This window comes from Apium graveolens, chromosome 1, assembly GCF_009905375.1.
Source record: "Apium graveolens cultivar Ventura chromosome 1, ASM990537v1, whole genome shotgun sequence".
Lineage (NCBI taxonomy): Eukaryota > Viridiplantae > Streptophyta > Magnoliopsida > Apiales > Apiaceae > Apium > Apium graveolens.
Genome location: NC_133647.1, coordinates 31,575,049 through 31,587,842, shown reverse-complemented (window position 1 = coordinate 31,587,842; position 12,794 = coordinate 31,575,049). Strand labels below are relative to the sequence as shown.

The 12,794-nt window shown below is 33.1% G+C and overlaps 1 protein-coding gene across 1 annotated transcript; it reads right to left on the bottom strand.

Annotated features, from left to right (window-relative positions):
• Window positions 1-2,758: 2,758 nt before the first annotated feature.
• Window positions 2,759-8,783, bottom strand: LOC141662525 (putative GPI-anchored protein At1g61900). Its single transcript, XM_074469226.1, has 8 exons — window positions 8,457-8,783; window positions 8,216-8,291; window positions 7,184-8,056; window positions 5,637-5,882; window positions 5,491-5,505; window positions 3,839-3,979; window positions 3,701-3,742; window positions 2,759-3,060 (listed from the first exon to the last, which is right to left on the bottom strand). Exons 2-8 carry the CDS (start codon window positions 8,247-8,249, stop codon window positions 2,987-2,989), a joined length of 1,425 nt encoding a protein of 474 aa, XP_074325327.1. The 5' UTR covers window positions 8,250-8,291; window positions 8,457-8,783; the 3' UTR covers window positions 2,759-2,986.
• Window positions 8,784-12,794: the final 4,011 nt, after the last annotated feature.

The window sequence follows — 12,794 nt, the reverse complement described above, 5'->3', positions numbered from 1 at the left end:
TTACTGACTTAGTCATATTAGCGCTTTTTACAATATAACCCATATGATAGATATTACTAAATTTCTTTAATTTCAAAATTTATGATTGAATTTTTTTATGAGGGATCTTGTTTCAAAATCTTTTCAAAACCGAAAAGATTTTTTTGAAAATAAATATACAAAGAATTTTCAAATTTTTAAAAATTCATTTTCTTTCTTTCTTTCAGAATTTATTTAGGAACATGTCATTAACAAAATAAATTACATTTCTTTTTTCCCTTAAAAAATGATTTTTCTAATGACCAGACTCACATGATATGCACCGACTCCCATAACTTTCATCATCATCATCATTATCTTACCCAATAATACCGTCTATGGCGGGGAGGATGTAATGTACGCAGCCTTACCCTCATTTCAAAGAATGAAGAGACTATTTTCTCAAAAGACCCCCGACTTGTGTGTGCACAAATATGTGTGACCTAAGGAAAAAATGACAAACAATGATATATAAAAGTAGGTAAAATAAAAGTAAACGAGACAATACCTCCGCCCATGGTTTTATTCACATGGGACTTACCCATTCACATCAGCCAAAAGTAGTTGTTGTAAGGCCCTTCTATTTCTCATATTGCACTCATTTCGATACCACAAACTCAATATTTCCCCTAGAGATCCCGCTTCAAACTAAATGCATTGAATTCACCACCCACTGTCCAGAAAAACTGAGGAAGAGAGATTAATCCATCAGGTAAAGGCTTCAAAACTTTCGGGCTCACCCGCGTTGACTTGGTGATAGTAGGCCAAGCAACACCTCTCATAACAATACCAGTCTCAAACGACTAATATCGGAAAACACGTCAGCGGTGGCGGCAGTGTTTCTGGCCATTCCCTCGATTTAACAACACTCAATAAACCCCGAGATCTCCCTTGAAGGCATGACTCTTGCCATTGGCGGTTTCCGATTTGACACGACGGAGAAGAGCGGTGGTTTCTGTTAGGCCCTTAATCAATTGTAGAGGGGGGTGAATACATTTAATACAATCAATTCGACAAAATTTCAACAGAATCAACATTTTTTATATTAAAAGATAAAAACTGATTACAAACGTACTCTCTCGAAAGGATGAGCAGATATCCCTGAGAGCTGCTAGGTTATGCGAAAGATATAACAATGTTCGCAATGCTTATAGTATGAACTTAATTTGTGCTTTATATAGAGCACAGCTACACAATGTATAAGGAATCATATTTTATTAACAAAAGGAAACCTAATACAATGCTTCTAAGATAAAACCTTCACCGCCTTGAGTTCCTGTTTCCTTTTCCTTATCGAAGATCAACTGATGTGACAAATTCTGATTTTATCATCCGTTGACATTATCATCCGTTGATATCATCATTCGTTGATATGAACTTCTGATAGTTTCTGCTGATATCATCAATTATATCTAACAGTTTCGCCAGCAAATATGGGGCCAGAATCTACCTCCAACCTCACCTTTACCCAAGGGATTTGATCGCCGCCACCGAGATAAAATTATATGATATACCCAAACAAATTTCAAATATTAAAAAAACAATCCCATTATATGCATTGATTCCCGTTACTTTGATGCATTTTGACAGCATTTTAATTGTAAATGGATTTTTCTAGTGCGTGTTCATGAACATATGCTAAGAGATAGTGCTGATGAGGTGTCCACAAAATATTGGTGCAAAGCTAATCAATAATGATGAATCCCCTGCATGCACAAAAATCTCAAACAATAAATTTTTTATAACTTATCAATCATACTTTTTAGCATATGCTCACAAACACACACTTAATAAATCGATCATAAATATTATCAGGGACACAACCGCCGCAAATAATAGGCACTCACTCCCATTACCCATTAGTTTGATGTATTTTGATAGATGTTCTGATTATAAATATTGATAAACCTTTACATTCACAATAATTTTGTCAAAATAAATGCACCAAACTCATGCACATTAGGAATAAGGATGGTCATCGGGTCACTTCGGAGTCGGGAAATGCTATCCCCGCCCTCGATTCACGAATCCAATATATAGATTTTTATTTTTTCGTTTAGTAAAATTAAATTGTAAATAATAATTTTCAATAAAAATTTACATAATAAATCATAATATATAGATTTTCTTTAAAATTTAATATTAATTTTTAACCTTAGTTTGAATTCATATGTATTTATAGTATCAATAATAAACAAAATAATATTATTATAATGAGATAATACCAGAATAAATAAACTTAAATCATTTAATAGATAAGAAATTGAAATAATAATATATTATATATATTTTATTAAATTACGATTCAAGGTCGGGGACTAGGTCGGGAGACACTAATCCCCGATCCCCCGAATTTTTCACACATCTCCCCGATCCCCGCCCCTACCCGAAAAAATCCCCGATTCACCGCCCGTTCGGGGTGGGGGAAATTCCCATACCAAACCAGGAAGACCGAAAAAAACTTTCCTTTCTTTTTTGGTGTAATGCTATTGATAATAACATCAGTTCATTTACATTAACTTCAATTTATTTACCAAATTTACCATCAATGCAATATGTCTAACTGTTTTTTAAAATTAACTTCAGTTTATTTACATTGTAAATTCAACGAGAAACCTAAACTTCACAAAATTAATTCTTCCGGATCCAAGTCGAGAACAAAATTTGTGCAGCCTCATTCTGCAAAGATCCCTCATCCCTTCCATGCCCAATAGGAAAATAAAGCTTACGAAAACACACAAGATGCAACGCTTCACGTAGCCGGGTTCATTTCATGATGCACGGTTGTCTCTATGTACACTACTTTCTCTATTACAAACATCAAAGAATCCTCCCCAAGGAAGTCGGGAACCAGGAGATCGGCAATTCCATAACCTAAAATACAGTTTATGTACATGAAATATAAAGCTCGAGATATACATGTAACCTGCCCATTGTCAATTTCTAAAGCCTCTCATGCTAAGTAAATTTAATACACCGACATACTGACAACAAAAATCAATGAAATGGTTACAAGAATATGCAATCCAGCCCCATGATAGCCTGCATAAATTCAGAGAAACAAGCCACTTCAACCAAAAGAGCAAAATCGAATTGAATAAAATCCTTATTTTCCATTCTCAGTTGAAACAAATAAATCCTTATTTTACATTCTTCTGTTTTCTCTTCTGTTACTCTTATTACTTCTTATTTAATTGTAACAATTTGAACTTGTAATTGCTAAAAAAATTGAGCTTATATTTTATTAAAATTATGTATGATATATTATTACTTGTTATGTTCCTACTGACAAAATTTGACTTTGAAATTATCTTTTATTATATGTGTGTGTGTGTATGTAATAATTAAGTGTTGCAAAAAAATAAATTCCTAATCCGTATATTTTTATTTCCAATTTTTAAAATCCATCTTTTTAATTTGAAAAAAAAACAAATGCTGCTTACAAGTAGATTGTTCCTTTCAATGTTTTGGCAAAGGTCCGTGTATCTATTCCCAGTACAATACCTAACAGTTCCCTCGCAGCCAAAAATGCATTACGCAGGCTTTAAAATATTAACCAACATGATCTTGTAAGAAACAACCTTCTTTATTTCTACTGCTTATTCATGCGCCCTGATATTAACTTCCTAAGCGTATAAATAATGACAAAAAAATTGCATATTAATTGTTCCAAGAAGCTTACCAGTATTTTTCATGGATGTTGGTAATGCAGGCAAAGACATTTCTGTAAATAGAACTATCAGTATATGGATCTTATGTGTGTAGTATATATATGATATGGAAGTGGTAACTATGTTAAGCACTGTTGTTCAATACTTACCAGGAGCACAAAGAGACAAGGATGAGATTGAGGATGATAAAGGCCACGGAGCTGCAATATTATCTGTCAAGTCACAGGTAAAGCTAATCCCAGTTGAATTATCATATTCCACATCTACTGGCAAGCTTTTAAGCAAACAGCCTACAAACAGTCATAACAAAGACGTAAGAATCCACCGAAACAGTAAAATAGATACCACATATCACTTGAAAGTCAAACTGAATACATGTTTGTTTTTAAGGAATACTGTTGAGTGTCAGACAAAATGTTGCTGCTATAAATTTCATTTGTTGGGATCAAAGTTATATGGTCTGATTTTGAATCAACAACCTGTATAATATTGACTTAACCCTTCATCTTTCCACATTAGGTATGTAGTGGACAGACATTTAACTGCAAGTTACTCATTTGCATATATGACAAAAAGCATGCAATTCAATGGAATTATTAGGTCACGCATCTTCACCCCGGACTCAAAATTTGGTATTCATGGAATCCATTGCTAAAGAAGCTACCAAGTTCAACTCCACAAGCTAAATTTTGCAAAATATGGTAATTACTGTATAGTTCATATGTTCAACCAGCAGCAATTGAAGGTGAATGCGCAAATATCACTGCACCTCAATCTCCTTATTAAAGAATGGGCTGTTCTTTGTAAACGAAACTTCATCAGATTTAATATGTCATATTCACATGAAATTATGAGGAAGGTAAACGCACCTCAACATAAAAAATACATATTCACTAGGTAACAAATGCTGCAAAAAGCTACGGGGCTGTTTACTTCAACAGTTTTCCAGAAAATTTTTCTTAGAAAACAGAAAATTTTGAATATGTGTTCAACTTGCATATTTTCTAAAATGAAAACTAGAAAAATGGAAAACACGGTTTTCTGATTAATAACTAAGAATGAGAAAACTCTGGAAAACAGCTTTTTATTGTTTTCTATGTAAGAAAACAGAAAACACCCACGTTCTAACCTAATATCCACACGTTCTAACCCTAATATACACACATTCACTGCCTTTTTATTCACTACATTTTTATATAAGATATGCATAATATATTATTATATTGTTTCTTATGGAAATACATGAATATTATTATAGTAATACAATTAATATTATTAATATTAATACATTTGTTTTAAAAAAAAGACAAAACAAACTCGCATAAAATTTAAAAGTTTTATATTAATGAAGTAATCACAAATAAATTGTTAACGAAATAATACATAAAAGTTGATATATAATACAATTATTGAAAACTATATAAATATAATTAAATAATTTAAAAACAAGTTTTCATAATATAATTTTTGTTGACAATAACATTATTTATAATTGTTCATTGATTACATAAAAGAACTATATATTTCAAATTTAGAAGTGTTCATATATATTTTTTACTTTTTTGTTTAAGTTAATTTGGAACATGTTTTCTCATTTTTCAACAGTTTTCTTAGAAATAAAAAAGTGAGAAAATTTTAGAAAATTAGAAAAAAGAAAACTGGAAAATTTTTCTGTAAGTAAACAGCCCCTACATACTTCACAAGGAAAAAAACACTCACTGCCCGATGACAAGCATATAAATATTAAATGGTGAAACCATACAAAGGCAAAAAAAGTAGGAAAAAAGCAGAAGTAGTGTACCTTGTAAGCCGTATACTGCTCCAAACAATCGTCAAGATCCAACCAATAAAAAGAAAGGATGAGAAAAGTAGATCAGTGAAATGTGGATAAGTGTAAATAATACAATATCATACAGCATCAGGGCACTTTGTTTAAAGTATATATACCTTGTATACTAAAATCTTTCAAGTCAACATCACAAAGTTCATAAAGATCTGTCAGAACTCCAGCCTTCTTTAACATTGAACCGAAGACTGTTGCACAGATTATAGCCTGCCTATTGGTAATTAACATTTGCTTCTGTATTCCGGCAATGTAATTGTTTAATGAGCTACAGCAAGAAGGACTGGGAGCAGCAACATTACGGCATGCTTTGATCACTTCAGATGGTTCTTTAAATTCTAATGGACAAACTACATATACAAACAACATATAACTCCATTCAGAAGAAGTGTGACTGTATAAAACTGCACTGAAGGAGCAAATATTTATTCCTTTCAGCACAAAACTAAACATACATACAGCTTACGAGATAGATACTAGAAGTAAATGCATCCAATCAGTTTAGATTGCATTTTACATATCACAGGTGAACCCCGTATATCTTACTAGGTGTCAACAGATATTTTTAAAATGAAATTTGCAATCTTTAGTGTTAATTCGACAGCTTGGATTATCCATTAGGCTTCTTCAAATGCATTTCAAAGTTCAAACAGTAAAACATGTCTCTTAAGGATAGAGAATTATAATCTCGCACTTGCATCCCAAAAATAATTCTCACACATGTTGAGAATCGTGATGTGCAGGGAGTAAATCATAATAATCTATAATACGTTGTACACCACAGGTAATTTGCTATGCTGAACAAGACAACAACTGTGCTCATCAATCATTCAATTTCAAAAGCGGTTTTGGAAATTTATGATCATACCATAATTTTAATCAATATTAACATTTTTCTTTGACACAGAAACAATCCAATTAAACGCGAGGATTAGGTTATCAATAAATTAATATAGATTGCGCTAAAACCGACAGATGTGGACTAAATATATATATAGACCCCACAAAAATATATCACATACAAATAACTAAAGTAAGATTAGAAACTTGGCAAAAAAAAAGATTAGAAAGAGATTAATCAGTAATCATGACCCACTGACAATGTCTTAATAATTCAGGCCTAAAAATAAATAAAGGAAGGTGGCCAGTTTTTACTTCAATATACAAAACACTTTTAGAACTGAGTATCAAGCATATTGATAGAACCTTAGCATCCATGCAGATAACAGAATAGATTAAAGTGCTTTTTGCAGATACAACACTAAACCTATTTTATACAAGAGATCATAACATTACTGTAAATATGTTCAAGTATATAGTTGGCAATCTTATAATCACTACCACTTCCTTACGAGCTAAAAAGATTAACTTGGTCAGCATACAACACTACAGTCAATATTAAGAGCAAGAGTAGGATTCTTCTGACTTCTGAACATATTTTAAGTAGCATTAGTTGACAATTGACGTCTTTGGAAGGATGTCTATAGATATGCAAAGACATGGATTTTGAGGGTCCTATTAAGGCTTAAGATTTAAATTGGAATTGTAATTCTTGAAGAACTGTAGAAGTCGCAAAAAAATATTTAGGGAGCTTGATATTCCAGACAAATTTGTAGCCACTAGCCAGGGTATTTTATATAAATGTCTATACCTTTATTTACTTTACAAGCAGATAGTATTCGGTATGCTTTATTTGCAGTGTCTGACGAGAGTTTCTTAGAAAGCCATGAATAAACAACTCCTTTGCAGTCATTAAGAGCATCAATGTGGATGGCATCTCCGGAACCAACTGGACCCTTATCATCGTTGATCATCGAGCTCGACAATGATAGTTGAAGTGCAGCCTCCATAATTGCAGGTTGGCACACCGATCTGCAGCACTCCTTTAGAGGATCAACTCTGCTGCAAGCCTCCAGTAACTTGCTAGTGTTCACTCTTGCTTCAAAAGTAGTTCCGTCTTTGACAGGACACGACCCGCCAGTAAGATTTGATGATTTTATTGAGCAGATAGAAGGAACTGAACTGTTAGCCCCTCTGCTAGCAAGTATACTAATAACATCTTTGAAACAATCATCAGCCACGGCATTTTGTAAAACTAAACTATCAGATCCCTGGCTGTAGTAACCCTGAAATATGCGAAGTAAACTACTCAACTGTGGACAACAAACAACATTCCCTACTATTGTCGCTAACGGTTGAGAACAATCGGATGCTGTTTTTTCCATGATAGTAGAAATTGCAGAGAAGTTAACAGGACATCTCCCGGTCAATACTGGATTGTATGTGGTTGGAAAGGAGGGGTACATTGGCGGCAAAGACTGTCCAGCAGCAGCAGGAACGTGATAATGCGGTAAAACAGCTGGTGAAATTTGTATGGGTTGAAAAAGTCCCGTAGAGGGTGGAGTAGCAAGCTTGGAGTTTGATGAAATGTTACTTAACTTATGCGGCATCTGGAGGGCCATCGCATTTTCACAATGTAAATACCAGATGGTAAGTAGTAGATAATGACGTAAACGGAAGGAACCTGAATTCCAACATGAATATACTTTCAGGATGAATTCAAGTATAACTCTTTTAAATGATATAAGTTAATATGTACACATAAATAAGGTCAACTGAATGCTGACTAGCACACTAAGTAATCGATAAATCATATTAGTAGTCATTAGATTTCGGCACAAACCTTGAAAAGCAGTAAGAGTCTTGGAACTATCCATTCCGAGAATCCCCCAAAGGATTGTTAATTTCGTATTTAGATGCTGCAATATGACCACAAAAACAAAAAAAAACTGTAAACAGTTGAACCAATCAAATGTTAAATCACAAGTACAGGCCCTGAGAGAGGGAGAGAGAGAAGGGGGAGAGGGAGAGAAAGAGAGAGGGAGAGGGGGGAGAGGGAGAGAGAGAGAGAGAGAGAGACTTACAAGGTGTTTGAGTTAGTCTCTAAACCAAGCAAAATCATCAAAAACAAAGTTGATTGAAATACCAAAACACACTATCCCAATCGAACAAAACTCAGAATCGGGACAAAAATCATCAAATAATATAGTGAATTTAGGGTTAGGGAGAGAGAGAGGGGGGGAGAGAGAGGGAGAGAGAGAGAGAGAGAGGAGAATAAGCTAAAAGTAGGGGATACCTAATTCAGGAAAAGAGACGGCAGTCGAAAGAAGAAGAAGAGGAGAAAAGGGGCCATGATTGATTGAGCTGCTGCCTGCTGAGACCACATTGCCCCCCTCCCAATCGTCTCTACACGACGCCGTTTCCTACCCCTCCTTTCACTTTCTGTTTTTACCTAATTACCCTTTTTGCCCTTTCCACTTTCTTTTCTTTTTTTTCCTAATTGATTACACACGCACGAACAGAGTCGAACCATTGACCTCCTGCAAGAGGTACAGGAGCTCAATCACCGCACCAACACATTCGAGGGGATTTATCACAACTAGAAAAAAAATAGAAAAATTATCAAAAATACTATTTTTTCTAAAAATCTTTTCGATTTTATTATCTTTTGATTTTTTTTACAAAAATACGGAATCAACCAAAATCAAGTAGATACATAATTACTTTGAATGAATTTTTTTTGGTTGCATTTAAGATTGCATTGCAGAAACTCGTCAAAGTTTGCATCCAGTTGATTCCAATTGTCAAAACCGTATTTTTGCAAAAAAAATTGAAAAATAGTGTTTTTACAAATTAAAAAGTATTTTTGCAAAAGTTTTTAAAATATGACAGTATTTTTGTAAAAATATTTTTTAACTTGGGTATTTTTCAAAAAATCCCAAAAACTTAAAGTTAATACTCATCTATCTTTCTATTATCTATATATATATTCGTATAAAGGAAAATCACAAGTGTCTAACATGGCGCTGCTCGGGCTGCTATTTTCCTATCCTAATTTCTCCATTACAAATCAACTAGCATAATAACCCGTGTGAGGCACGAGTCATTATCTAGCAATTTTCCCCGATATTTTCTCAATCTCCTCCCCTATATTTTCACAATTCTCTTCCGTATCTCTCTCTCAAATCTTTTTTATTATCTTATTTCTTTCTCTCGACTCTCTCAAACAAACCACTCACATATATTTTTATGATATTACATTGCTTTCTTTATTGGTTATTTGAGTTTCTTACATCAGACAAAAATTGATGATTACAGAAGCGTATAGTCCAGTTGACATAGTTTCTTATTTTTCACATCAGTTTTTAAATGATGTTTTAGTATGTCTAATATATCAATTATATATCTAGAAATAATATATTACATTGACTTTAATATTGGTCCAAAATTGATGTTCGCATTGGTCCAAAACCAGCAATATCGCGTGAGCGAAGAAGGGCCGATGTGAAAAATAGAGACTTTTAATTACACCCACGTAGACATAGGTTTTGAACATTTTAGACATCAGTTCTGAGTCGTTTTCTATTGGCCTTTTACTTTTAGAGGATCTCCAAGATAATGAGATGCCTAAATTATCCGAAAAACAAGCACGCGGTGATGGTAAATCTTTTTTTCAAGAAGAATTTGTTAAATATAAAAAGTGTGTAAAGTTTCGGGGCTACAATATTTTTCAGGTAGGAAGTTATAATTCTTTAACTCAGTACGTTGGATGTAAGTTGCTTAGTGAATAAGGAAAAGTAGCTTAGTGAATACTGATTATGGTAAACATTCATTTGGAAGCCAAAAATGCATTGTGCGTATTTTTGATGTGTCCAATTATTATCAAGATTTAATGTGATTATAAATAAAATTTATATGATAATTACTTTTATTAAGATTTAATGTGATTATAAATAAAATTTAAATGATAATTGGCTGTATCTTCCACCGCTAGGGCCTAATGATAAAAGTTTATATCATGATTTAGTGTCTGATTCTACTAATTTGTTGTAAAGTTTGTTTACATTGTTATAGAGTGCTAATTTCCTTTCAGAATAAATATTTAAAAGCAAAAGTATTTTCAAACTACTCAGAGATTGAAGAAAGAAAGACATATTATTAACAATAATTATGTCTTTAATCTTGAACATGCCTACATTCATTTTTCTTTAATATGACTACAAATATTATAGAAAAGATTGGATTTTAAAACTGTAGCGGAGATTTTCTTAATCTTTTAATGGTGGATCAAACTTAAATTTAATTTGTTTACTGTCAAGTTAATACTTACTATCTAGAAAACTGAATTAATCAAATGATGGCTTTGTTTGAGGAGTCTGGGTAGAATGGACTTGATTTTGTTGCTGATGACGATTATATATATATATTGTTAGGAGGAAACACACACATATCTTCGAGATTCAATTATACCAATACGGAGTACACACAAAACATATATCACGTGAAAAACCCACATTCAAACTTGTATTATTAATTCAAATAATTACCAGTAATACATCAATACATAAGACCTCAATGGTGTCCAAATTGATACTTGAGCCAACTAATGCACAAGCATCTCCTACGCGATATCTAAGATGACTACATCTATTAAGCACACATCAAAATAATAACATGACTATGTACAAATAACCATCACAGACTTAGCCAACAAGGCATATCTAATCTGATTATAATAATAATTTTTTACCCATACAATTATTACTCAGTCCCATTATAATAATAATTGTCAACACATACAATTATTACCCAATCCATTTATACGTATATCACCAAGCCCATACCACATATTGGGTTTAAACCCAACAATCCTCACCTTCAACCCAATACCCCAGATCAGGTTGAATGGTAACCATCAAAATATCAACGCCCAACGGGCCGATGCCTCCCCTTAAACAAAAATTCATTCATCTCGTTCTTCCAACTTTTGAGAATCACTAAAACCCGTATAGTGACCTCCAATACCTCCAAACTACCGCTCTTCATCATAAGGATATATTCATCCATAAAATCACGTGCATCAACCACGAGTGCCTCCTTTCACCACTGAGTCACCCGATCCTTGCTTTCACAATACTTCGCCCTCTTAAATAAGAACAACAACATCATCCAAAAAAAATCACCTGGTTGATCAACAATCAAACCATTAAAACTATTGCGATGATTATTGTGCAAGACATGTCTGCATTAGAACAAGACTAAGTCAAACTGACAACCCTAAGAATTAGTTGTTTGATAATCTAAATTTGTATTTTTTACTGTATTACTTGAGTCTGTAAAAATGTAAAAGATTAGAGTGAAGTATTTTTTTTGTAAACAGTCTCAAGCCTAAGAATAAACTATGGAAGAAGATCAAGAAGATCACGCCTCGGAGAAATTGTGAAGAAGCTTGGAGTTGAATAAATCTGTTTTAGGAAAATGTTCTAATTCAAAATATCTACAAGTCATAGATCAATTCATATAGAGAAGTCATTCAAGAACTCCAGAATGACTTATCGAGAAGTCTAAAATGGTCTATCAAGAAGTCTCAGAGATATCGACAAGTCAAATTAAGATATGAAAACTGGGAGATGTCAACAAGCCAAGTACACTTCGAGAACTAGGAGATCTTGAAAATTCAAAAACACTTATAGAGAACTAAGAGATCTCGACAAGTCACTATACTTATCGAGATGTCAGTTATCTATAGAACAACTGGAGATCTCGACATAAACCTCAAAGTACGAAATGCAGACAAGTTAAATATTCAGGATTATCAATCAACAAACAATCTAATCAAATGGATTGACAAGTCTACAAAAGCATCTTGAAGAGTGCAAGATCAAAGACCAAGATTAACTTTCAGATAAGGGTAGCAGATCTACTGGATTGGCTGAGATTTACTAAGCCAAAAATAGAAAGATTTAAAGTTCACTTTTAGAAAGGTTTTAGTACTTATTATTACACATTTTGTAAACCAGTGTTTACTGATTTATAAAGTAAACACCGGTCCTTTATCTTTAGTGTTGATGAGCGTGCACTTTATCTTAATATTGTCCCTATATATTGGTTATTTTGTACTGCTTTAGATTTTTATTTAATAAATATTAATTTTTTATTGTGGGTAACAAGGAGATATAATAAAGGGAGGTTTTGAGTTTAAAAAATCAGATTTGGAGTTTTATTTGATTAAAAATCAGAATTTATGGGCTAGCTGCACAGTCTACACTGTTTGGGCCATATCTGGAGTTCTAGAATTCTAATTCTGATGATTCAACAGCCCATGGAAAGCTTATAAGAAGAGCTTCAATTCATAATTGGTCTTGGTTTTATAGCCTAGCCTAATCAGCCCGGAATCAGAGCCCAAATGTCAACTATGAATT

What these genes read in the sequence shown, in the direction of transcription:
- LOC141662525 (XM_074469226.1), bottom strand. Translation starts at nt 8,249, where the DNA reads ATGGATAGTTCCAAGACTCTTACTGCTTTTCAAG. An exon ending in TGCTTGTAAAGTAAATAAAG is followed by an intron (nt 5,883 to 7,183) that starts GTATAGACATTT and finishes TTGTATATGTAG; the next exon opens with TTTGTCCATTAGAATTTAAA. An exon ending in CTTGTCTCTTTGTGCTCCTG is followed by an intron (nt 3,743 to 3,838) that starts GTAAGTATTGAA and finishes TTCTATTTACAG; the next exon opens with AAATGTCTTTGCCTGCATTA.